Below are 27,221 nucleotides of genomic sequence, written 5' to 3' on the forward strand. Positions count from 1 at the left end.
GCACGTAAATGGTGGACTAGTATTGGAATTGAGGAACTCTAGTTCCCCAGAACCTGAAAACCACATTTTCTATTCATGTATACTAATCTGCCCTAGCTTTTAAGGGGTTTCTGAGGAAAGAATTAGAAGGACCAGAAGGATTGCTTTTGGCTTTCCAAAAGTGTGGGGATTGGGTAGTAGGAATCCATTTGGGGGTAGGCTTGAAAAGTTGTACATTTGTTATCGTATCCCAAGACTATAGATGCGTAAGCCATGAAATGGGGAAAACCGATCTTTCTGCCATGAATGAGGTGGATTTTAGGGAGATTTTGAGTGTTTTACACTTGTTTATTCAGGCTGAGACAAGCCAGTGGAACTTAGGGGTTTTTTTCTTTATGAGGTTTTTGGGAAAGCTGCAAGTCAGCCAAAGTCGCTTCCAAAAGGAAAAAGGCCCCCCCCCCCTTTTTTTCCCCCCCTCTTAGGCTTTATGTGTAACTGGGTAGTAGGATGTATGTACTTTTTGATATTTTACTAGTTGACTATTCTGGTTTTTTCTCCTTTCTTTACTCCTACATAGATAAATATGCATGGCTTGGCATTTTAATATTACAGCTACTACACAGTAAAGCAATAAAATAAGGCCCTTTGAGCAAATGGCAGAGATGAACGGGAGTTGGTTTGAACCAACACATTAACATGAATTCCCAGAAGAGGACTCTCGTAGGAGTAGGAGTCTGAGTATAATCCTAGGCAAAGTTTTAGGGCCAGCTTTTGTGTGACAGTGTCACTTATATTTTCTTTCTGTATTCTTTTTATCTAGTTGTCTTGTAAAGGACAATTTGAGAGTACTAGATCTCAAGTCCAGCCCTACCTGCCTGTGAAAACCGATTTCTGTTTGTTTTGCCTAACCAAGTTTCTTAGTGGGTAATGTAATGTCAGTTATGTGGTAAAGAAAACAATTTGAACAGATATTTAAGGGTATAATATGTAAAAACAGGCAGTAGACCTTTTCACAGATCTTTTTAGTGACCCAAGTTGGTGATTTTTTTTTTTTTTTTAAGTAGACTCCACACCCAACTTGGAGCCCAATGTGGGACTTGAACTCAATTCTGAGATGAAGACTTGAGCTGAGGGGTCCCTGGCTCAGTCTTTTAAGCATCTGCCTTTGGCTTAGGTGGTGATCCCACGGTTCTGGGATCAAGCCTTGCAACGGGCTCCCTGCTCAGCAGGGAGTCTACTGCGTTCTCTCTCCCCCTGCTTGTTGTGCACATGTGCTCGTGCACTCTTCCCTCTGTCAAATAAAATTTTTAAGAAAAAGACCTGAGTGGAGATCAAGAATTGGATGGACACTTAACCAACTGAACCACTGAAGTGCCCTCCACCCCTGATTCTTAAGTTTGCTGTGGTATTGGGAGTATTGGTGAATCTGGACACTGAGCAGACTGATGCCTTAAAATTGTCATTAGGGTTTCAGTTAAACTTCATACTAAAATGATATGAAAATCACAAGTAATTAGGCACAGTCTGCTATTTGCTGCAAGTATTGTTTATTAATCTATCTATTTGCATATGAGCAATAAGTTTTCATTGGAGAAATTTTGAAATTTTAGGATTATAGTTAACCTTAAATAGAGAAACCACTCCTTTTAGAATAGTCCGTAGTACTCTATGTTTTGAGAGGGGATAATAATGAAAACCATTAATAGCTAATGAGTTGACGGGATAGTGTATTCGATTAGTGAACAGTTCTGTTGATGTTTGTGTTTTCTTGTTTTCCTGTCTTTTCCCTTCGACTTCTGATTATATTTTCCAGAAATGTCTGCCCATTTCATTATGGCTGAGTTTTTGAGTTAATCTTAATTGATTTTGCATTTTATGTCTTATTTTGTATACTTGGTGTCATGTTGGTGTTCTCAGGATCTTTAATCCCAGAAATGTCAGAAGGGAAATTTTAAGGTTAGAAAGGACTTCGGAAGTTTAAATTTGGCAGCACTCTGAACATTTATTTCTCTTTCTCTGTTAAAAAAAAGTTAGAGTAGGACTTTGATATTTGGTTGTAGGGTAAAAGCCTCTATAGCCTAGTTCAAAAGTTGAGTGCCCTTTAGGGCTATGGAACGCTGGAAATTCAGGAACAAAAGGCAATTTTGGTTTCTGCTTTCATAAGGCTGTCCTTGAACAAAATCTTCATTTTTTTAAACAAGTACCAATCTCTAAGCGGTGGATGGGTGAGGCTCTTCATGGAGGCTCCTTTGTCCTCCCTCCAGGCAAGGCTGGTTAGTTCTGATAGTTGCTGCTGCCAATGCTGGAGAAAGACTCTTCTTTGGTGTTCCTTTTATCTTTTGCTTTCTCTAGTTGATCACACTGAATTGCCTTCTCACCAGAATCTAGGCCACTAGGGGAAGGTGCAGCTGTGCAAGGGGAGCACTCCTCCCCTTTGTGGGTGCCATTTCCTAGAGCTCCTGGAGTGATTTCTTCTGTTGCAGCAGCTGTGTAGATCATTTTTGTTTTATCTGGAAAGTTGAAAAAGGGTCAAGGGTGGGAAGGAGAGCAACCATTGTTAATGCAAAGCTTGTTCAGTTGAAGACCGCACATCCTATGTGTTGTGTTCTTTGGGGTTTTCCCCATATGTTTACCACCTATCCTCCCATGACTTAGACTCTGTAGAAGAGCTGTGTTTTCCCTTCAAGATCCTTAATGGTAAAAAAAAAAAAAAAAAAAAAAAAGATCCTTAATGGTAATACTACTAATAAATATTTATCACTTTTTCTCCCAACTTGGTACGGGCAAGTGCGGTGGGAGAGTTTTATATTTTCAGCAGGGTTGACTTGCATTCAGGAGGATAAAGCTTTAGGGGGTCTCCTAAGTGGAGTTTCCATGACCCCCCTTTGGTTACCCCTTTTCCTGCCTGTGTGGGAGGGTGGTGAGTTGTAATAACAGTAGTCAGGGTTCTTCACCTATTTTGTCCCCATTTTTGTAGAAGGGTACAGAGCTCAGAAACAAAAGCGAGTCTTCACCCTGAGCACAGCTGCATTAGCTCTGAAGAAGGGCTTCTGAGGTGCATTACGTAGCCTTGCAAACTTGGGAACCTGGTTGGTTGGTTTAGAAACTTGCACCTCTCCTATTTTGTGAGATGGAGACTTCAGACTTCATGAGCAACAAATTTGAGTTGCTCTCAGGTAAGCATCAGACTAGATTCTTTGCCACAACTCCACTGTAGGTTTGTTTTTTAAGATTCATTTATTTTAGAGCATGTGCTCAAGCGCAGAGGGAGGAGAGAGAATCTCAAGCAGACTCTCCACTGAGCAGAGAGCTGGACCTGGGCTCAATCTCATGACCTTGAAATTATGACTTGAGCCGAAGTCAAAAGAGTTGGGATACTTAACCAACTGAGCCACCCAGGCACCCCTGCACTGCGCTTATAAAGTTCTGAAGTGTGGTCAGCTACTTTCTGGTTTCTTTTGGCTGCTTGGTAAGATTATATCCTGTTAATTGTAAATCTGCGTTTGCTACCATGAGATAATTCCCCCAGGGGAGGTTGTCTCCTGGGTTCTGAATTAATCCTCAGGGTCTAGAAAACATCTTGAAGAAGCCCTCGAGTTCATGGGAAATAAGATCCTCTTGAAGGATTTGAGTGGTTAAGAATATACTGATGTTTAGAATTCTAAAATAGTGATACCTTACCATTTTTCCTGATTTTAAAAAATGACATTTGCAGTTAGAGGAAGGGATTATACTAGATTATTGTGATAGTTACTGTTTATAATAAGCTTATATATTTCATTTTTTTTCTGTGTAACCAGAGTTGGAGTCTTTTTTTTTTTTCTCTCTCTCTCTCCTTCTTCTGGAATATTAGGTTGCATTGCTTTATTATACTTTCTTTGGAGTACCCAGTGGTCCTGGAGTCTAACCTGGTTCTAGGACAAGAGTACCTAATCCTAAAAAGATTTTCCAAATTGTGAATAGGGGCCCTTTCAAACAACTACTACCTCACAGCTATATATAATATCCAAGGTAATTTTCTGCCCTATTTCTTCATTTTGAGTCTTCCTGGTCTTCCCAGTTAAAGTCAAAATTGCCTTATTCCCATGGAGGGCAAAGTCCACAGTTCATTCTTCTGGCTAAAAGACCTAGCCCTTGCTCTTGGAAGTCCTTTCCTATTTTTTGGTGCTACCTTGTTCCTAGTGACTTGATAAGAGTTGAAGCCCCATCCACAAGGTCCCTGCCAGAGATTTGTTGGCTGGCAAGGATCAGGTCCAATTATGGGAGAACTCGAGAGTGATTCAGTACTCACCCTTGGAAGGCTTGATTTTCTCATAGCACCGAAAGATGGAGATCAGGAAAACCCCTTCCCCAAGCTGGAAAATCATGTAGAGGAGAGGGAAGAAGAAAAGTGGTCCAATGACTTCAGGGGGGAATGTCACATTGAGAATGGTGGAACAAAGCTGAACATTTTGGCATCCGGTTTCCATACTGACAGTGCGGCTGCACCTGTATAGGTTAAAGCACAAAAACCCCAATCCTTTACTCTCTCAGAAGGGACATGAGGGTGCATATTCACTTGCCCATCTCTCTCTCTCTCTCTCTCTCCCACCCTCCCCCCTCCCCCAAATCACCTAAGACCCATTGAATGAAGGTAGAAGGGAAATTTTTTATGAGAGCTTTTGAGTAGTTTAGAGATTTACCATTTGTCTACTTCTGTAGGATTACCAAATTAAAATTTGGACAAATGTCTGGCTGATGAGGGATGAAAGGACGTTGGTGTGAGCCAGTACAATTCATTGGCTTGTTAAGTTTACGTACGGGTTTGTTGCAGTAGGAACATAAAGTAGAAGATTGAAATGCCTGAAGACCTTGTCCTGTTCCCTGGTTTCTGATTTAAACATCTTTAATTCCAAAACCATAATGATTAAGAAACTTGAGGGACACCTGAGAGGCTCAAGTTGGTTGAGCGTCCAGCTCTAGGTTAGGGCTCAGGGTCATAATGTCAGGGTTGTGAGATCAAGCCCCACATTGGGCTTTGTTCAGCAGGGAGTCTGCTTGAGATCCTCTCCTGCACCTAACCCTTAACGCTGACTCTCAAATGAAAAAAAAAATTTGATTCAGTCTCCTTGGAAACATAAAAGCTCTTGGTTTTGCTCTCTTGTACACTAAAGAATGGGATGTTTAAATTGAATGAATATTCGTTGAGTTATGGTAGTGTTTTCAGATAGTTACTAAAAATTCTGATACCTGTCTCAGCACATTTATTATGGGGGAACTACTCTGAGGGCCCTTGATTATATAGCTGTTTATTTGTCATTGAAGATTGACATCTTGTGGTCATTGACAGCCTTTACTCTGCAACCATGTGCTACATCCTGTAGTACTTTGTACTTTATTAGTGTGGTTCTAAAAATGGATAACTTTTTAAGACGTATTTTTTAAAGCAGTTCAGCTTGGTTGGAGTAGTAGGATGCTACTGATGTTTAAGAATCCATAAGAATTTGTCTATGGCTGAAAAGAGGCAAAGTTCCTGAAATGCACTGCACTAGGTAGACTGTGTCTGATTATCCCACAACAGACTGTCAGGATGACTATTCCTGAAAAGAGCCCTGAGTTTGTGAATTGGATTAAACTACAGAGGCCCACAGCCACTTTGACTCTTGGTGCCACTTAGCAGAGCTGTCACTTAGTGGTGTCCACATCAAGACTAATGCCTAGGCAGGCGAGGAGGAAGAATGGGAAAGGAAGATGATCAAGAGCACTCAATTACGATGATATTGGGCTACTCCAGTGTCTATTAGCTACCAGATTCAAGCAGGCGGTGGGATTTAGGCTCAGGAGGGGGCACTTTGTCATGAGCTGTTCCTTTTTGGGTTGTTAGATGCCTTTGTTCCTAAACCATTTAGGAACTTCAGTGTTTCTCACAGTCCAGAGTTCCTTATTCAGTTGATTGATTTATACATGTTGCCAAGAAAATGTCTCCCCCCGGGTTTTGGATCTTAGTCTTTTCTTGAGAGACCAGGACAAGAATGACGCCATTGGGCATTGAGATATAACATATCACCTACCGTCCGTCGAGGCGGAAGAGAGCAGAGAGGATGTAGCCCAGCAGGAAGCCGATGAAAGGCATTAGAGAGGAGGTGGCCAGCAAGTGTGGTGTCATGACAAACCTGATACTCTTGCCCACGTTGATGACAGACAGTGCTGTTATGGCCACACTTAACAAAAGCATGATGATCATCCCTCCCTGTAAATGAGAACAGGAAGAAAAGGTGATTAGAAGAGTGGTGGGGGATAGGGAGTAGCAGAGTCTGAGGAAGTATGAATGGGTATCAAAGGTGGAAAATACTTTTTTTTTAAGTTTTTTTTTTTTTTTTGGAAAATACTTTCATGAAAAATTGGCGTTTGAAGAAGGGAGTGCAATATCTTCCCTTTTTTTTTTTTTTTTTTTTTGGTACTCTTAATGGGTAGCTAGGAAGCTTGGATGACAGAGACCTAACATTTTTGTTACTGTTGACTGTTAAAAGAATAAGAGACCTAGATACTTACCAGCAAAATGAGTTTATTTGGATATAGAGGAAGTGCAATTTGGGACAAGCGAGCTATGGTGAACCATAGGCAAGTCCTGAGAACACAGGATTGGGCTTTTAGAGAGGAAAAGCTGGGAGAGGCTGTTTCGCAGAGTCGTCATTGGCTGGGCTGTTGCTGGGCAAGGAGTTCTTGGGGGGGGGGGTATGTAAAGTAAGCTTTCTGTTGGGTAATGCAAGTTATGCTTTTGGCCACTGGTAGTGCAGGAGAACTTTCCCTTTGGGGCTTCTGGACTCCCATGTTAAATGAGGTTTATTCTTTATTTTCTCATTCGATCAAAGTCTGTAGTCAAAAACATTGCTGATCAAGAGATTTTTTTATATTTAGTGATTGTATCTGCTAAAGTAGCTTTGTCCTCTGGTGCCAGGAAGCACTTCTCTGGTTTTTGTGTCCCGTGTTGGAAAGTACGTAGGTTGGAAACTGTTGAGGCCACATTTGAGTAACAAGGAAGGGTATGAGGGAGAACTCAAAGGCATTTCCCATCTGAGGTCTTTATTTTGACAAGATTGTAAGGTTGGAGATCATCCTGAAGTCTTTGAGCTAACATATCTCCTTGTTGGTGTGTTACTTCTGTAGAGATTTGACAGGCAGTAAGTACAAAGTTTAAAAATGATTATATAGGGAATCCCTGGGTGGCGCAGCGGTTTAGTGCCTGCCTTTGGCCCAGGGCGCAATCCTGGAAACCCGGGATCGAATCCCACGTCGGGCTCGAAGCATGGAGCCTGCTTCTCCCTCTGCCTATGTCTCTGCCTCTCTCTCTCTCTCTCTCTCTCTCTCTCTCTGGCTATCATAAATAAATTAAATTAAAAACTATTTTTAAAAAATGATTACATAGCAGAATAATGAGGTTTGTATATTTAATAGTCCTAAACTAGGATCCCAAACCTGCAGGCATCCAGCTAAGAGGTCAAAGGACTGATGGTTACAGTTGGAGAAAGGTTGAAACAAGGTATGGGAACACCTGGCTATAACAGCTTAACCTGATAGGTCTTGTAATTATAATTTGGGATAAAAGAGAAATTGGTTGGTAGTAAGGGACCTCTAACCTCATGAACAGATTGCAGTGTCTGGTTCCAGATGTGACAGTTTCCCCCCTTTTGCCATAGATTGGGCCAAGAAAGGGAGGAAGAAATAAGATTAAGCAACATTGAGAAAAAGGAATATAGGCCTAATGTAGTCATCTTGGGAAAGCTGTATCCAAGTGTCATCCGTTTAAATTCCTGAAAATTAAATTATTTTTAGATCACAAGTTGATGTACAGGTCCAGTCAGGGTTTGCTGCTTTTTTTTAGATGATATAAAATTCTATTCCTAAGTTTGGTGGCACAACAGTTTAACAGGACCGAACAGGGCATTTTCAACAGGGTTGAAGAGAATCAATCTTGAGTGGTCTTCTAGTAAATGTAATCTCTGGACTGCAGGTGTGATGGTTAAAGTCTCCCATCTCTTGGGAGCACACTGTGGAAAGATTACTCTTTTAAAGCATGGTTAACAGACTAATTTAGAAGGAATATTTTTTTTTTTTTTTTTAATTTAGAAGGATTAATGGCAGTATCCCTGGGTGGCGCAGCGGTTTAGTGCCTGCCTTTGGCCCGGGGCGTGATCCTGGAGACCCGGGATCGAATCCCACGTCGTGCTCCCGGTGCTTGGAGCCTGCTTCTCCCTCTGCCTATGTCTCTGCTTCTCTCTCTCTGTGTGACTATCATAAATAAATAAAATTTAAAAAAAAAGATGTATATTTAAAAAAAAATAGAAGGATTAATGGCAGTGCCTTTGGCCATGGTATTTGAAGGGTCTCTACGGATTTTGCCAGTTGAGTCTAAATGATGCTGTTAGTGTGTTCAATTAGCCTGGAAGATTGAGGGTGGTAAGCACAGTGAAAGTATTATAGAAGCCAAACAGCACAGACTTGTCAAAGCCCTGAACTAGTTGAGTGAATATCCTAGTCACTGAAGTTGAAAGGGAGTTGATGGATGACCTTTTCTAGTAGAATTTAGCCGTAGAAGTAGTAGCCTATCTACACTGGGAGAGCTTCAGCACAGTGAAGAAACCTGTGAACCATTAGTAAGACGTATTTATATCCAAGAGATTGGAGGAAGCAACATGAAATCTGTTTATCAAACCTCAGAGTCTGTTAGGCGGTTTGAAGTGTTGGGGAACAGCATGGACAGGTTTTCTTGAATTGTATTTTGAGCAGGGGGGCGGCAAGGAAGATAGGCACCCTTTAGGATCTTGTTAGTATTTTACCACCAGTATTGGTTCATGAAGGCTTTATAGATTCAGTAATGGGAACCTTGAGTCTCTGGCAGGACTAGGTTATTTGGCTCAAGCCAGAGTTTATTTTTTACTTTATTTTATTTTTTTATTAATATTTTTTTTCAATTTTTATTTATTTATGATAGTCACAGAGAGAGAGAGAGGCAGAGACACAGGCCGAGGGAGAAGCAGGCTCCATGCACCGGGAGCCCGATGTGGGATTCGATCCCAGGTCTCCAGGATCGCGCCCTGGGCCAAAGGCAGGCGCCAAACCGCTGCGCCACCCAGGGAGCCCAGAGTTTATTTTTTTAATTGAGCCAACAGTAGATTTCTAATACTGTATTTCCTTTTCTAGGGCCAGTTGTTGAGCATCTCTAGTCAGTTTTTCTAGATTATCATTTGGGGGAACATCATTTTGGACCGTGACAGGTTTGGTTGGTGATTGGTTCCTTTGAGAACAGCATTCTTTGCAGAAATATCAGCAAGGTGGTTTCCTTTAGATTCCAGGGAATCAGGTTTGGAATTCCCAGGGACCTTGATAATGGCCAAGTGGCTGGCGAGAGTATGGCATCTAATAATTCTGGGCATAAAGGCCGTTTTTAATTTTGTCCCCTCCAGAACTGAGGAAGCCTTGCTGGTTCCATAGCATTCCAAAGCCACGAGCTTCTTAAAAGGCATATCTACTCAGGTGAGTGGTGGTCCCTTCAGGGCTTCCCAACTATGTTTTGAATGAGATTTACTGTCTTTTCACATAATTAAGCACAGCTTCTGGTTGACACCTCTGGATTGCAGATAGTTCAGTGAATGCTGTGACTCTGAAGGAATGAGACTATTCAGTCCTTCCACAGTTTTTAATTACAAATTAAAGGTTTTCTTACAAAGTCACTATCTCTGGAGCCTGTATACACATACCTACCATACTACCATCGCTCCAAATATTTTGGAACTGAGAAATTACTCTTGGAACCTGTCGTGCTCGCCTCAGATACCTCCATTATGAGAAAGGACTGCATGCATTTTAGGGTTAATTTGATCTTTGGAAGTGCCAAGAGTCCTTTGATGTGAAGCTGGTAAAGGTGGGGATCAAGCCAGGTAATGTGATTTTAGACCTAAATGATTTATAACCCTTAAAGGGGCAGCTACTTTTTTGAGTGACCTGCAGGCTGGATAATGAAGTTACCAAGTTTGTGAAATGTTCTGGGTAAAATAAGACAACATCTGAAACAAAGCCAGGTCTACCCTGCCCCAGATAAGTGCTATGAAAGCAATATTTATTAGAAACAAAGGTATATGTTTATTTACCTTAGGATTTGCTTTATTTTACAATTTTTTGACTTTATAGTTGGCTCTTACATACCATTTTATTTTTTTAAGGATTTCATTTGAGAGAGCATGAGGTGGAGGGGGAAGGAGCAGAAGGAGAGGGAGAAGCAAACTTACAACTGAGCAGGGACCCTGGGGTCATGGACTGAGCCAAAGTCAGATGCTTAACTGATAGAGCGCCCCTTGATTTGACCATTTAAACGTCTTGCCTGTACCAACTGATGTCATGAACTGATTTCACGTACCTCTTAGTGCCCAGAATTATTAGATGCCATACTCTCGCCAGGATGGAAAGGACTTTCACAGACCTCCTTGATAACCACACATTTCAAATTGTATTAGAAGACTTACCTGATGAACTGCCCTGTTTGCATTTGGATTTCTCCTCTTGGATTTTTCCTCTACTCAATGACCAAATAGGTTCTGTTCTCATTAAAATGTATGTGTCATTGGTTTACAGAAATTCTCCATGAACCTAGAAATCCTCTTCTCTGTGGCATCCACTTTCATTCCCTCACTCTTGTTCATTCTTTGGGGTTGTAGAGTGGTTTTGAGCACAGACATTGGTGTGACTCCAGTGTGAAAGCTGGCTCTGCTAGTCCCTAGGAGAGTCAGCTTTGCTCACTCAAGGTTTCTGAGAGGTGGACAGCACAGCACCTGGCATGTAAAAACCACTCACTGAATCGTAGCTCCTCTTACTACTCATTGGTAAAGGAGAGGAATTTAACGTTCCAAAGCTTCCTGTCCTGCCATTTGTCCACAACCTCTTGCTGAGGTAAGACGCCATCGGTAGCTGCTTCTCTGTAGGTCATCATGTTCTTTGTACCTCCTGACTTCACTGAAGCTGTGATGAGTGTCCATTCATGGTCAATCTATCAGCGTGCCAGTGACCCAGGAGGTGAACTCTGGCTCGCTCTTCCCACAAAGGTAGCCTATACGGGTTGTGACCAAATTAAGATGCTCTCATTTAGGGAGTTGGTGGAATACAGAAAAGGAAGGAGTAAAAGAAAAAAAAGTAGCGGCAAATGTTAAAAGACCACCGGCAGCGTTGGCCCATGAGCTGGCTCACATCATGAGGCGGGGGGGGGGTGGGGGTGGGGGGGGGGGGGTGGGGGGGGTGGGGTGGGTGGGAGTTCACCAGTGGCAGCAGGTAGAGAGAAAGCATGGGAGTGGCTGAGTCACTGTAACAGCAGGACCCTCATTTAAGGGTGGTGGATGACTTGTGGGAAAAGTGGACCATGTCAGGCTGAGGTTCATCAACCCGACCACACAGATTTGAATAATACACCTTTGCATGGGTAAGCTAAAGTATTCGAATTGCCATTCCAAATAGAGCACCCTTGAAATTGTGTCTTGGCTTACTTAAATGTGACTGCCCACAAGATAATGCAAGTGAGCAGAGTTTGAACAGATACCTTCTGCCCGAGCCAGTTATCAGGAGTCGGGTATATGGATTTGAAAGTCTCTAGAAGGATTAAGTGTGAAAAGAAGCAGGGACGAGTGTTAGCTCATTTTTCAGCTTACGATTTACTGTATCTTATGCAAGAGGGAGACTTCATTTGACTCCATTTCTGCTGTTGAGTGAAGGACATGGCGGTGCAACAGCAACAGGAGAGTGATCAATAATCCTGGGTCTGCCAAGTAAGTTCCCTGGGCCTCCGTTATTCTATCTATAAAATTGGAATAAGGCAGGAGACCGAACTGTATCCTGAAAGCCTTTCCAGGTTTCAGATCCGAGATTGATGCTGCATCCTCAAAGACTTTTAAAGTTATTCTGAGTTTAAAAGACCTACAGGGATACCTGGGTGGCTCAGAGGTTGAAGCACCTGCCTTCGGGCCCTGGGCATGACCCTGGAGTCCCGGGATTGAGTCCCAGATCAGGCTCCCTGCATGGACCCTGCTTCTCCCTCTGCCTCTATCTCTGCCTCTGTGTGTGTGTGTGTGTGTGTGTGTGTGTGTGTGTGTGTGTGTGTGATGAACAAATAAAATCTTAAAATACATTTTTACATTAGTTGTGACTAGCAGTACGGTCCTTGACTTTCTCACCTATAAAGTGGGGAAGAGTAGAGTTGCATTAAATGATAATCAGGGATCAGTTCACATTAAAAAAAAATTATTTTTCTACTTTCACAAACATTTCTGGGCTTTCTTCCCCTACTCATGTGGGGAGTGTCCCATGTGGAGAGAAGGACACGTACAAAGAGAAAGCTGGGCCTGGGGAGGGTGGGGATAGCAAATCAAGAATGGCCTGGAAAGCCACATTAGGGAGTTTATAAAATTTATCTTGGAGAGCATAAGGAACCAATGAGGTATTTACGGTGGAGAGTCACGGTAAGAGTTTGTACTTTCCAATCTCCATCCTCAGGTTAAAACTGGCTCAGGGAGCCTTCAGGTTAGAAGGCTGTTTCAGTTGGCTTGTGAGAAGCTAGTGGTCTGAGTGATAGTACTGCTTGCTCTCCGAGATGGGGAGGAATGGATGGATCCAAGTGACACAAGGCAGAACAATTAATTCCCAATTAAGTGAGGGAACATTGAGAACCACTTACTGGTTTTGTGGCTCAGACAGGCACTTGGGATGCCATTCCTTGAGATAATCACATGAGGAGCGGGCTTGGAGAGGAGATGGTTTGAAGACATGGCCCTGAATTTTAAATGCCTAAGGCATATTGTAGATTTGGCAGTTAAGTGGATTCTGGAGTCAGGGGAGAGTTGAGGGCTGAAGGTGGAAGTCATCAGCTTCTAGATGGTCATTGATACGGACCAGATGATCTGGTGGGGAGACCCTGAGCTTAGGGTAATTTGGCAAAAGCAGAAAGCTTCGGCTAAAGACAAGTAACTTTTACCAGAGAAACTCACTAGGGAGTCCAAAAAGAGGTGCCAGAGAGGTGATAGGAAAGCAGGAGAGCCTAGTTACCAAAGCTGAGGAATGAGGCTGCTGAGAAGGAAGCAGTGGTTGGCTCTACCAAAGGAGGCCAAAGAGTTAAGGATAAATTAAGAAATGTCTGTTGGGTTCGCAAAAGAATAGGTCATCATCATGCTGAGTGGCTAGAAACCAGGGAGGAATTCAAGTAGCTGAGACTAATTGTGGAGGGCCTGTCACTTGTGAGAGCAGCCCTGGTTGGTATGGTGCCAGTCAATGGAAGGTGTGCGGGGCGGGCGGGCGGGCGGTGGGGTGGGGTGGGCAGGTGCAGGGAAGAAAGGGAAGTATTGGAGCCCAGTAGGGATTTTGTTTTAAAGACAGGTGAACCTGTATTGATACTGATTGTGAGAAACCAGCTGATAGACTTTAGAGATGAGAGCAGAGGTGGGGGAGGCTGTGGGGCTTGGGGGTCATAATAAAAGATCTCTGAGAAGCAAGAGTGGAGAGAATGGATGATGCCATCTAGAGCTGAGGTGAGGTGATCGAACATGGACAGTAGGGGGGATGATTTTTCCAGATCTTCCAGCAGGGTGGGAAGGGTTGCTGTGGCCACTGTTATTAGGACTGGGCCAGGGCAATGGCAAATCTATCTTGTATGAGGATGGTAGTGTGAGAATTGAAAAGTCCTGACAACCTGACTTGCAACTTCTTTATGCTAGGCCCAAAGCTGCTGCCAAGTCTTGGGCTTTCAAGCAGCATGCTCTACAGGGAGGACGCTGTGGCCCAGGACAGAAATCTGAGGCAGGGAAAAAAACAAAAACAGGCTCTTAGGGTGTCAGAAGGCAGAGTCCTTCCTGAGGTGGAGCATGGAGCCCAGGCCTTGGGGGATGAGCAGTGAGCTGAGGAGGAGAAGACCAACAGAGACTGAGCTCCAGGGTCTCAAAAGTAGGTAGAGGTATCACTGAGGCACTCCCAAGAGTCCCATGATTTTTCTGAGGGCAAGGCAGTGGCATGATGTCCTGTGTGTGACAGTGCTCATCCAAACCCCCTGGGGCCCTACTCCCTTCTTCCCATCCGACACCTGAAATGCCGGGAGTGCATATACTACCTCTCCCTGTTCTCTTGTCCTTTAGCTTGTAAAGTTGGCCATTTGCCCTCATCCCCCCTGAGTTCCTCTCTTCAGGCGTCTCCCCAGGCTGACCTAAGTCCTACCCTTTCTCCATGGTCTTCTCAAGCCTCTCCCTGCCAGGAAGCTATCCTGAACCCCTGCCCCTCCCTAAACCCATCTTGTATTCAGCCAATACCTAGTTGTACACTGTATTTGATCTTCTCGTGTGTTACTTCATTTTCTGCTAATATCAGACTTGGTGACATGAAACCTCAGAGTGTAGCATAAAACCTAGCATCTAGTAGATATATAATACAAATTTTTTTATTATAAAGTAACGATTATATAATTGCATGTGCCATTTTATTTTTTGCTCCTAACTTTACAGCAGTATTCTAGTGTACATTACAACCCCATGAGGTAGGTGTACCAATTGTAGACCCTTTTGTTTTTCCAACAAGGAAGGAAACTGACAACAGAAAAAGCCCAATGATTCTCCTCCCCAAGCAATACGCTGAGATGATGGTGGTGGTCTTGCTCCCTGCACAGGTCCCCAGGTTCTTACCTTTTTGATATAGCGTACATACTGTGGCCGTTTGGCTTTGAGGAAGATCCCAATGGTGCAGGGAATGAGAACCAGGACTAGTGATGACACAATGCCTTTGTAGGGTACCTTGTCCTTCAGATCCCCATCATAAATCCCATTGGAGTAGATATACAGGAGGAGGGGCATCATGCCCAGGGCAAAGAAGGTGGAGCAGGTGGTCATCACGATGCTGGGATGGAGAAGCAGGGAGAATACAGAGAGCCCATTAATAGACTATTCTGTTTGAGTACCTGTTATATTCCAGGCACTGTGCTAAGCATTTTACATTACATTTATTTCTTTTTTCCAGTAGGCTTAAGAGATACAGGTTGATATTCTCATGTTCTTTATGGTAAATAGAATGAGTCCCAGAGCCTGAAAAATATATCTTCTCAGCTCTAATTTGTATCTTAATTGCACTATTATCATTTCCATTTGGAATCCAATACATGTTAGCCCCAGAACCTACAGGGAGGGGCCTTCCAGAAAGGCCAACTGAAAGAATGAAGCTGCTAGGGAACATTGGTGGATTTGTGGATATTCATGTGACAATATATGGCTCTGGCTTCCATTCTTGTGGGAGGGTTGGCCATGAGGGGTTGATAAGACCCCAGGAAAGCCCCACCAAGTGTGTGTGTGTCTCCTCCCCACAGCTCTATCTACACTTCTTTGTTTCCATAGAGGTGAAATAATAACTTCAGTGAACACCAAACATGGCCTAGGTCAAAGGATCCAAAGTCGCCATCAAGGACAGCAACAGGTAGAGGTATCACTAGGAATAAGTAGATGTCAGAAGTGAGAGACCCTCAAAGAATACTGTGAGCTAAATAATGGGAAAATCCTTTTTCCATGAATATCTAAAACACCTAAGCACGTATTTGAGCTTGTAGGAAAGTTCAGGAGGTTTCCAAGTACCAGCAACAGGATGCAAAGGAGTTGGTTGGTGAGCTAATGCAAAGCTGCCATGTGTGGAGTGGGTAGGGGCTGGAGCGTTAGTCATGGTAATCTGGAGGCTTAAGTTTTCATGCCAAAGGGAAGGACCAAAACTGAAGTCTATGCTAATGAGGAGAGTGGAAATCAAGAAATCAATAATAAATATTGGAAAAGTTAAGTAACCGTGTCAAATACAAAATCATAATGGAAAAATATTTGGGACAGAGTAATCAACACATTTTAAAACACCTGGGAGATGACCTTGGATTACACAAGTTTCTTAGAAATGACATCTAGAGGGATGCCTGGGTGGCTTGTGAGCGTCTGCCTTTGGATCGGGTCATGATCCTAGGGTCTGGGGATTGAGTTGCACATCAGGCTCCCTGCAAGGAGCCGCCGCCTTCTGTGTTTCTGCCTCTGTGTGTCATGAATAAATCTTTTTTTTTTTTTTTAAATGACAGCTAGAGCGCACACACACACACCCAATTACTTTATCAGTTAAAAACATTTATGGGATCCCTGGGTGGCGCAGCGGTTTGGCGCCTGCCTTTGGCCCAGGGCGCGATCCTGGAGACCCGGGATCGAATCCCACATCGGGCATCCCGGTGCGTGGAGCCTGCTTATCCCTCTGCCTATGTCTCTGCCTCTCTCTCTCTCTATCATAAATAAATGAAAATTGAAAAAAAAAAAACTTAAAAAAAAAAAAAACATTTGTGTTTCAAAGGACACTATCCAAAAAGATACACCAGTGGCCAATAAGCGTAGAAAAAGATGCTTGACTCCGTAGTCATTAGAGAAATGCAAATCAAAACTATAATGAAATCCCCATAATCACTAGTATGGCTACAATAAAAGTGATGGGTAGTAAGTCTTGGAGACAATGCGGAGAAATTGGAATTTTCTTGTGTCGATGGGACAGTGACCATACCACCCAGCAGTTCTACTAGATACACAGTCAAGAGAAGTGAACGCCTATATTGACACAAAAACTTGTATACTAATGTTCATAGCAGCATTATTTGTGATAGCCAATATGTGGAAATCAATAAAGATACCGACTGATGCATGGATAAGCAAAATACGGTGTGTCTCTACAACCGAATATTCAGCCACAATTAACAGTGTGTTAAGTATTGGCACTTTACCACATGGACGAACCTTGAAAACGATATGCTATATGAAAGAAGGAGAAACATGAAAGCCCACACATTGTATGATTCCACTTACATAAAATTTATAGAGACATGAAATAGATTAGTGGTTGCCAGGGGCTCGGGTGAGAGGAATGTGTAGTGACTAACTGGTTTCTTTTTGGAAAGCTTAAAATGTTCTGGAATTAGCTAGTGGTGATAGTTCTACAACCTTGTGAATGTACTGAGAACTATTGAATGATACACTTTCAAAGGGTGAACTTTATGGTATGAATTATGTTAATAGAAAGCCTGGAGAGCAGCTAAAATATTACTCAGAAAATTAAATAATACTAAAAAAGATATTTTATTTATTTGAAATAGAGCATAAACAGTGTGGTGGGGTAAAAGCAGAAGGCGAAGCAGGCTTCCTGCTGAGTAGGAAGCCAGATGAGGGACTCGATCCCAGGACCCAAAGATCATAAACTAAGCTGAAGACAGATGCTTAGCCAACTGTGCCACACAAACGCCCCAAGGTAGCCTTAAACTTCTATAGGAAAAGCAGAAGACTAGAAATGAGCTAAGTATCTTACTCAGAAAATTAGAAACAAAGTAAACTCCAAGAATATAGAGGAAAGAAAATATTTGAGACAATGTAGTTTTTAAAAATATGTAAATTCAGAGGATGGGGCACCTGGGTGGCTCAATTGATTAAGCGTCTGCCTTGACTCAGGTCATGATACCAGGGTCCTGCGATGGAGCCCCACATCAGGCTCCTTGCTCAGCGGGGAACCTGCTTCTCCCTCTTCCCCCTGCTCATGCACTCTCTCAAATAAAATCTTAAAAAAACATAAAACGTCATTTATTAAAAATAAATTTATTTTAAATAAACCAAGACCAGTTCCATTGCCAAGTCCAAGCAAAGACACCGCTGGCCTGACTAACCAAAGAAAAAGAAGGCACAAATTGATTTTATCAGGAATGAAAAAGGGAATGTAATTATAGACACATTCAAGATTTTAGAGAGTTCTAGAAGAAACCGAGGCCAGTTTTATACTTTCCTATTTCAACTTGGATTACATGGACAATTTCCTGGGAAAAAATGATCTATAGAAGCTAACAAAATGAAGCTGAAAACCCGAATCAACTTAGTATCATGAAGTAGTGAAAACCTATCCTCCAAAGCCCACACAATATAGTTTTACAGCAGAGTTTGATTAGACATTCAAAGTACAGATAATCTCAATATTATACAGAGAATACAAAAAGGGAAAACCCGTCCTGATTTATTGTATGTGAATATTGTAATTTTAGAATCAAAGCTGCAAAAGAACAATATGAGGAAGGAAAGCTGGAGGCCTTTCTCACCCATGAACAAAGAAGAGAAAATCATAAATAAAATGTTATCAAATCTAGCAATTCCTTTACAAAATACAAAGAATAAGATGAGTTTATCCCAGCAATGTAATAGTGGGTTAACATTAGGCAATATACTGACATACATCACTGTATTATCACATTAAAGAAAAATGGTATGATTGGTTCATAGCTAAGAAAGTTGTCATTCAACAAAATTCCGTGTTCACGCATTAAAAAATAAGCACGTTAGCAATAATGGAATTCCTTAACCTGAAAAGGGTATTAAAAGTCTATAGGAAACAACAAACTTTATGGTGAGAAACTAGAAAGTTTCCTTTAAAAATAAAGCAAGGATACCTGTTATCATCACCTCTATTGTAAATCATACTATATGTCTTTGCTAGCAGAGCAAAACAAGAAATAGAAACTGTATAGGGATGGGGAAAAAACCTAAATTTTCTAAACGTGCCAGGGACACCTGGGTGGCTCAGTGGTTGAGTGCCTGCCTTCAGCCCAGGGCGGGATCCTGGAGTCCCAGGATCCAGTTCTACATCGGCTCCCTGCATGGAGCCTGCTTCTCCCTCTGCCTCGTGTCTCTGCCTCTCTCAATCCGTGTGTCTCATGAATAAATAAAATCTTTAAAAAATATATTTTATTTATTTTTTCATGAGAGACACACACACACACAAAGAGGCAGAGACACAGGCAGAGGGAGAAGCAGGCTCCATGCAGGGACCCCGACGTGGGACTCGATCCCCTGTCTCCAGGACCACGCTCTGGGCTGAAGGTGGTGCTAAACCACCGAGCCACCCGGGCTGCCCAAATAAAATCTTAAAAAAGAAAAAAAGAATCCATAAGCTTTTGAATACATCAGCAATATGAAAAAGTCCATTGTGTCCTAGCAAACTGGGAAAAATAATTAGGACATGTATTTCTTTTTCGCCACCCCATCCCACCACATGCTAGGACATGGAGTTTTTAAAAAGATACCATTTAGCAGATGTAACTACACGGACTATGGTGAGCATTTTGTATATAATTGTTGAATCACTATTCTGTACACCTAAAACTAATATTGTGTGTCAACTATCTATACTGCAATTTAAAAAAAGGAAATGCCATTTATAATATTCACAAAATCTATGGAGTATTTAGAAATCTAAATACCATGCAGGGGGATCCCCGGGTGACTCAGCGGTTTAGCGCCTGCCTTTGGCCCAGGGCATGATCCTGGAGTCCCAGGATCAAGTCCCGCGTCGGGCTTTTCGCATGGAGCCTGCTTCTCCCTCCTCCTGTGTCTCTGCAACACCCCCCCCCATGAATAAAAATAAATAAATAAAAATTATAAAAACATTAAAAATATCATGCAGGATCTTTTTTAAAAAGATTTTATTTATGAAAGACACAGAGGCAGAGACATAGGCAGAGGGAGAAGCAGGCTCCCTTAGAGAGCCCAATGTGGGACTCGATCCTGGGATCATGCCCTGAGCCAAAGGCAGACGTTCAACCGCTGAGCCACCCAGGCATCCCCCATGCAGGATCTTTATAGAAGAAATTATAAAATTCATAGAAAGGTATAAAGTCCCATCCCCCCCCCAAAAGAAAAGCTACACGATTTTCATGGATGGGAAGATACAATATTCTAAAAATTTAAAATTTTAATCTATTAATCAAAATTCCAGAAATATTTTTTGTTGACTGGAAACAATCTCCAGAATCAAATGAATAATAAGGGTGAAGAATAGCTAACATAATTTTCTTTTTCTTTCTTTCCTTCCTTCTTTCTCCTTCCTTCCTTCCTTCCTTCCTTCCTTCCTTCCTTCCTTCCTTCCTTCCTTCCTTCCTTCCTTCCTTCTTCCTTCTCTCTCTCTCTCCCTTCCTTCCTTCCTTCCTTCCTTCCTTCCTTCCTTCCTTCCTTCCTTCCTTCCTTCCTTCCTTCCTTCCTTCCTTCCTTCCTTCCTTCTTCTTTTTCTTCTTTCTCTTTCCTTAAGATTTTAATGTATTCGAGAAGCAGAGAGAGTGCAGGGAGGAGCAGAGAGAGGAACAAGCAGGCTCCACATTCGATGAGGGGCTCCATGCCAAGACCCTGAGATCATGACCTGAGTCAAAACGAAGAGTTGGATTGTTTAACTGACTGGGTCATTCAGGCGCCCCATAGCTAGCATAATTTTCAAGAAGAACCGGGTGTGAGGACTTACCTTTCAGATATTAAGACTTAGAAAGTCATTGTAATCAAGAAAACGTGGTACTGGCTCAAGGTAGCCACACAGACCAATAGAAGAGAGATCCCAGACACAAACCCATGCATATTGGTGAATTTTATCTATGTGAGAGATGGCATTACAAATTACTGGAGAAAAATTCACTCCATCGTACTGGGAATTCTCTCTATTCATTCGAAAAATATAAAATTAGATCACACTCTACAAAAAAGTCCTAGGCTGATTGAAAATCTCCATGTGAAAAGCATAATTTTAAAGTTTTTCAAAGAAAATGTAGAGGAATATCTTCATGGCCTTAAGCATAGTAAATTATTTCTTTTTATTTTTTTTTAATTTTTATTTATTTATGATAGTCACAGAGGGAGAGAGAGAGAGAGGCAGAGACATAGGCAGAGGGAGAAGCAGGCTCCATGCACCGGGAGCCCGACGTGGGATTCGATCTCGGGTCTCCAGGATCGCGCCCCGGGTCAAAGGCAGGCGCCAAACCGCTGCGCCACCCAGGGATCCCGATTTCTTTTTTTAAAAAAAGATTTTATTTATTCATGAGAGACACAGAGAGAGGCAGAAACAGGCAGAGGGAGAAGTAGGCTCCCTGTCAGGGGAGACCGATGTGGGACTCAATCCCAGGATCCTGGGATCATGACCTGAGCCAAAGGCAGACGCTCATCCACTGAGCCACCCAGATACTCCCAAGCATAGTTAATGATTTCTTTATGGAACTCCCCCCAAAACACAAACTGTCAAGGAAAAATAGTTGTAAATTTGACTTAATTAAAGTAAGCACTCTGTATCATAAGACATCATCAGCAGAATATAAAGACGAGCCCCAAACTGTGAGTAGACCCTTGCAATCCACAAAAACAACAAATAACTACAAATCATTGAGAAAGGACATAACAGTCCAGTAGAAAAATAGGCAAAGGACCTATTTCTAGAAGGGGACCAATGGTGAATTGGTCAAATGGCCCTTAAACATAAAAGGTGCTAACCCTCCCTCAAAACCACGTTTAAAACTGCTATGACCCATTTCCCTCTCACCAGATAGCGCAAATTAAAAGTCTGGCAATTCCGAGTACAGAGGAAGACAAGGAGAAAGGAGGATCTTCCTACGCTGCTTAGGAAAGTGTCAAGTGGCACAAGTACTCTAGAGATTGTTTGTAGATGCGGGAGCCTCACGATCTAGTAGCCCTGCTCTGCTTGCACGCGCTCTCACCCAGGACGCCAGGGGCACAGGTACCACACCGCTCCCAGCAGCAGCAGCACGTGAAATCCACCGTGTCTGCCAGCAGAACAGATCCGTTCAAGCCGACTACACTGCAGTTCAAACGCGCTGAGGTAGCTGTTTTACTCAGGTGCCTCTCTCTCAAAAAAGCAAGCTGTCGGGGGATCCCTGGGTGGCTCAGCGGTTTGGCGCCCTCCTTCGGCCCAGGGTGTGATCCTGGAGATCCAGGATCAAGTCCCATATCCGGCTCCCTGCATGGAGCCTGCTTCTCCCTTTGCCTGGGTCTCTGCCTCTCTCTGTGTGTCTCTCATGAATAAATCAATAAAATCTTAAAAAAAAAAAAACAAAAAAACAAGTTGTCCAGGGATCTGGGCAGGATGGTACTGTTTGTGTAAAACTTAACAACAGGCAAGTACAACGGTGTATCTTGCTTATGGATATTTACAAGTAGGTAGTCACAGGTGTAAAAGGGTCTGCTCCCTTGGGATGGGTAGAAGGGCACCAGAAGGGGGGCCAGTGGGAACAGTGCTAGCTATTGATCTCTTCTTGTGAGAAAAGCCACACACAACTTGTGTGCTTGTTTTGATGTCCTTGAGCAGAGAAGTCATGATTGCTTTGGCGTGGTGTGTCAGACATTCTGGAATTTTCTCCGGGATGTGGTGTGCCTAGTGAACTCAGGGAGGTGAAAACCATGCTCCAAGACCTCTAGGTCCTTCCTCCATGTGCAAGTGCTGGGCGCACCTCCCAACCTGCTGGTGTCTATGACTTGTGATCCTTGCTTTCTCCCGAGGGACAGGGAGGAGAGGTGACCCGCCCAGATGGAAGCTCTGAGGCCGGAGCCTGTTCCGTAGGGACAGCGTGGACCTGACCGCGTCTCGGGGGCCGGAGGGCCGGAGGGAAGGGAGCACGTGTGGGTTTTCAGTTCTCCTTCCCGCTAAGAGCACTGCACACGCCCTGCTTGTGGGCGTCCGTACAGCCTGTTGGAGGGACAGGTTTTGAGCCCTTGTCAGTGAAGGCGCTGGGGGCTGGAGCTGAGCAGGGGGGACCTGACAGTGTCGGGTGAAGTGTGAGGCTCCCGGAATGGCTTCCTTGTCATCGTGGCGGGGCCTGCGGGCTGGGCGAACGTGCAGGGCAGTGCAGGCCGTCCGAGGGGCCGTCCGAGGGCCTCGTTGCCCTCCGTCTCGGAAGAGCAGGCTCGCTTCAACCTTGAGGGCATCTCCCCTTGCCGGGGGGTCACCTGCATTCTTGGGCGCTTGCGTGTGGTGGCACCCTTGAGGAAGGGACTGTCATGCCTGCTCCCCCCGGGGGCCCAGTCTCCAGAACGTGGCCTCTGGCCTGGGATGGTGGCGGCCCCGGACTCACCCCGCTGTGAGAGGGAGTAAGGGCAGGAGAGAGCCCGGGACGGCCTCCACACACGACTTGCCCACAAACTCTGGGGGCCTCTGGCGAGTCATGTGTAAAGTGGAATCGGGGTCTTACGACCGCCCCCCCAACTCTAAACGGGCCGTAGTCTAGTGTTGTGGTTAGAGAGGTCTCCACCTGGTATGCCCCTGGGCTACAGCTGGCCCTGCACAGACACCGTTTGGCTCGCAGTGTTCTGAAAAACTTTTAATGAGTTGCCAATATTGAAAAATTTAGAGATTTCATGTAAAAAGGGAGATTGTACTTTCTCTTGAAAAACAGGGAACTGGAGCAGTGGTGGCTCCCTGCTCGCACGGAACACCGATGGCAGATACGGTGGCATCTGGCCTGCTCAGGAGGCCCGTGCCTCACAGCCGGCAGGCCACCTCCAGCCACTTTGTTCGTTTATATTCGTGCCTGGCCCTGAAGATACTGGAGGGAAAGGACAGGCTTTGGAACCTCCCAGATTCTCAGACAAATGTATTAGCCTCTCTGTGGCTCAGTTTCCTCATCTCTGAAATGGGACTACGTATAGCACCTCCTCCCGGATGCTGCATGAGGGTTTCCTGTGAAGTGCTTGGCACGGGGCCTGGCTGATTTTTTATTATCGGTATCATTTCCTTATAATACGTGGAAGGAGTTGTCCCACATGAACTGCAGTCGTAAGTTAGTCTGGCAGCCCGTGACGTGAAGCATGCAGTCTGGCGTGCTCGGCTGCTGGGGTCTGAGGCATGGTTTAACATGCATGGAGGTTTGTGGGAAGGGGCCTTATGGCAGACATGGGGAGGGTGTCGCAGCATTATCTTCCAGGTCTTGGAAGAAGTGAGGGGCCCCAGGGGCCCAGACAAGGAGGCTGAGCAGGAGAGCATGAGGGCTCATGTTCCTGAGTCCCTACAGGCTGGGCCGGTGGGGTCCTGGAACCTCACAGGAGCAGGCACGCTAGAGAAGCCTCACTGGCACCCCCTGGCCGACGAGGCTGGGACATCTGGTCACTTAGGCTTCACAAACTCCCTGTTGTCCTCTACATTGTCCTTGCTCTGATGCTTCTCCAGATTCACAGAGCCCTGGGAATACCCCACCCCTGACCTCTGACTTCCCGCACTCCTTCTACACCAGAATTAAGGTACAGTCTGAGTTTCTTGGGACATGGAGGCTGCAAAGAGCCTCGTCCACAGGGCAGATTGAAGACCAAGCGCTTGCTTGGCAGCAGGAGGATTTGGATCTGAGAGGGGGAAGGGTTTCCTCACAGGTAGTTGAACATTGAACATGTTCCCGTGGAAGACTGGACAAGACAAACCCCCTCTTTTTTTTATTATTGTTTTTTTAAAACCCCCTCTTTGTGCCCGTCTTGCCATCACCTAGCACAGCGAGGGCTGAGTCACATGGGTAGAGAGTCCAGAGCTCGGAATGTGGGTCCCAGTAAAGACCAACTCACTCTTGTTTTTTCATTTGAAGATCGATGGTGGGCAGCCCCGGGGGCGCAGCGGTTTAGCGCTGCTTTCAGCCCAGGGTGTGATCCTGGAGACCCAGGATCGAGCCCCATGTCAGGATCCCTGCATGGAGCCTGCTTCTCCCTCTGCCTGTGTCTCTGCCTCTCTCTTTCTCTCTCTCTCTGTGTATCTCTCATGAATAAATAAATAAATCTTAAAAAAATAAATAAATAAAGATCGATGGCTTTACTCCTCATCACCAGCAGGGGGTTCCTTACCTGGGTGGTTTGCTTTAGTAAAGTTTGGCAGGGTGCTGACCAGCAGAGCAGCTGGACTGTCGGAACCCCCTGGCCTGCCCGGCATAGAATAGGGTCTCCACTGGGGTCTGGACCTCAGAGGGGGCAGGCTGGAGACTGAGGCTCACATGGAGGCAGGAGCTTCGACTGGTGGTTTTCCCTCAGCCAGCAATGGGCTGCTGCTGGGGCTGCAGCAGGTCTGAAATGGCCTCACTCTGACAGAAGTTCCAGATCAGAGTTCTCCCTGTTTGGAAGGACAGGCCCTTGCTGATGTCTGCTGTTGCGCTTCGGGGGAGGGGATCTATCTGCTGGTTTTCCCCCTACCAGTTTGGCTGAGGTGCATGAAGCCCCCCATGGCCCGGGCCAGCGCTGGGAAGCTCTAGGATCTTTCTGGTTGTGTCTTTGCTTGGATATGTTCCTGTGTCTGATGGGCCCACAGGGGTGGGGGGGGCGGAGGGGGGACAAGTTAAGAGAAGCCACTCTAACCTGAGTAGCTGGAAGGATCTTTGAAAGGTCTTGCCTGTTCTCCAGGATTGGAAGGGCTCTTTGGTTCTGAGCCACCCTGGTCTCCCTGGAGAAGTTGGAACCCATGTGCACTCCCTTTCAGATCTCTGGCCTCAAAGTAGACAACCGGCCCACCATGGGAAGTGCGCAGAGCTCCCCAGAGGCCTCTCGGGTGTGAACCAATACTCCTTCACGTCAGTTCTCGTGGCCCCTCTGAGACACTTCTGGAAGTCTCAGGAGGCCCCCGGACCAGCTGGGCCCCTTTGACTTGGTACTTAAGCCAAGGTGTACCCCAGCTCCTGGCTCCAGCCCAGCATAAGCTGTTGATAGCACTGCCCGCCACCGTCCCCCTGCCCTGGGATCCACCTGCCCCCCACTCACTCCCTAGCCTGGCTTTAGCCCAGCTCTTCCCCTAGACTGTGGCATATCTAGTGCAGCTCCCATCCGCATGTGGCTTCCTCCTCACCTCCAGTCCTACCTGAGGTTCATGTCCCCCTTCATGGCCAGACTGAAGACATTGGACAGGGTCCCCCCGGGCGAGCAGCCGCAGACAAGGATGGCCAGCGCCTCGATGTTGTTGAGCCTGAACACCTTGCCCAGCGTGAAGGCAGTGAGAGGCATGATGCCATACTGTGCAATCAGAGCGATGACCAGCCCCTTAGGCTTCCAGAAGTGAGCCTTGATCTTGCTGAATTCCATGGTGCAACCCAGCGAGAGCATGATAATGAGCAGCAGGAACACTAGGATGATGCTCAGGGCCTTGTCGGTGGGGCGCTTGCCGAAGTTGGGTGGGAGGGTGAAGTTGAGCGGGGCCGTGATGTTGGGGGCGTCCATCCTCTTGTCTGGCAGTGGAAGGTGGGGGACCCAGCGCTCCCCTTGTTCGCCGTGGACTCCCTTCCCTACCCAGTCTTTGCTGGGTGCCTTCTCCAGTCCCGTCCCCGGGCAGCAAGCTTCAGGACAAAATGTGGCTCTGGGCAAATAGAAGGATTATGCAACTGGTCGTGCTGTTTCTCTGGCTGCGGCCCCAAAGGGGGAGAGAACCCAGAGCCTTATCTGCCTGGCCTTCCCTGCTTCCTTCAATTCCTGCACCTCTGCAGCCTTCCTGGGTGTCCCTTCTCTCTTAACACTTTGCTACCTCTGGGACCTGAGAGCTGTTTCTTGCCTTCACCGCCCACTGAGCACAGCCACAGGCATTCTGTCTCTGGGGACCCGTCCAGGACCAGCACAGATCCAGGTCTGGTCCTTCTTGTTCTCTGTTCAGTCCCTGATGCCTCTGTTCTCATTTGGGAGGGGAGGGGGACAGATGTCTTCCCCGTGCCCACGGGGTCATATGGTGGACACGGTTGAGTGGCACATTTTCTTACTGGACGTAGGTAGCATCTCTCAAGGGCTGTGAGATGGGGTAGGGGCTGGTGTGCTGCTGGCTTCCAGGAGGGGATATGTCCAAGGTTCCTCACCTGGAAGATGATGCGTGCCCATGTCCTTCTCGCCTGTTCTGGGCAAACCCTTACCTTATTCCCAAACCTGGACAGAACAGGTCCCAGGAGGAAGAATATGCTCTGCAGAGGGCAGAGCCTGCTGGGATGGTGAGGGACTCTTGAGAAGCTGGGGGACTCTTCCCCTAAAAGGCAGCTCTCAGGGAACCCTTGCGTAGAGATGTTTGTGCCCCGATTTCCCAGCTAGCCTCCAGAGGAACCCCATTGCTTGGGAAACTTGCTGAGAAGGAAGCAGGGATGAACAGACTTCTCTCTCTGATTTCCTGACTGCTCTACCTTCACGCTGGCTTGTGTGCCAGCTGGGGCCAGGCTCTGGGCAAGCAGCAAAAGTAGAAAGAGGTGGGCACCTGAGGGCAGGGCACGCGGGGTGTGTGTGTGTGTGTGTGTGTGTGTGTGTGTGTGGCAGCCCTGAGCCTCCTTCCATCCCAGTGGCAGGTGTGGCACAAGGGAGCAGTCTCCAGAAGAACAATCACATGGAACCCATGAGGCCTGGGTGGGGTCTCCTGGTTTTGTATTTGCTGAAACAGGATGTTAGGCAGGACAGGGA

The 27,221-nt window shown here is 45.3% G+C and overlaps 1 protein-coding gene and 1 long non-coding RNA gene across 2 annotated transcripts; one reads left to right on the forward strand and one right to left on the reverse strand.

The window, feature by feature from the left end:
• Positions 1 to 1,955: 1,955 nt before the first annotated feature.
• Positions 1,956 to 26,148, reverse strand: SLC10A1 (solute carrier family 10 member 1). Its single transcript, XM_025442689.3, has 5 exons — positions 25,657 to 26,148; positions 14,661 to 14,871; positions 6,030 to 6,208; positions 4,271 to 4,467; positions 1,956 to 2,489 (listed from the first exon to the last, which is right to left on the reverse strand). The coding sequence occupies exons 1-5, from the start codon at positions 26,010 to 26,012 to the stop codon at positions 2,254 to 2,256; spliced, it is 1,179 nt and encodes a 392-aa protein (XP_025298474.1). The 5' UTR covers positions 26,013 to 26,148; the 3' UTR covers positions 1,956 to 2,253.
• Positions 9,019 to 10,614, forward strand: LOC125755592 (uncharacterized). Its single transcript, XR_007412405.1, has 2 exons — positions 9,019 to 9,492; positions 10,179 to 10,614. It is a non-coding gene; the product is annotated as an uncharacterized LOC125755592 (long non-coding RNA).
• Positions 26,149 to 27,221: the final 1,073 nt, after the last annotated feature.

This window comes from Canis lupus, chromosome 8 (genome assembly GCF_003254725.2).
Source record: "Canis lupus dingo isolate Sandy chromosome 8, ASM325472v2, whole genome shotgun sequence".
Taxonomy (NCBI): Eukaryota; Metazoa; Chordata; class Mammalia; order Carnivora; family Canidae; genus Canis; species Canis lupus.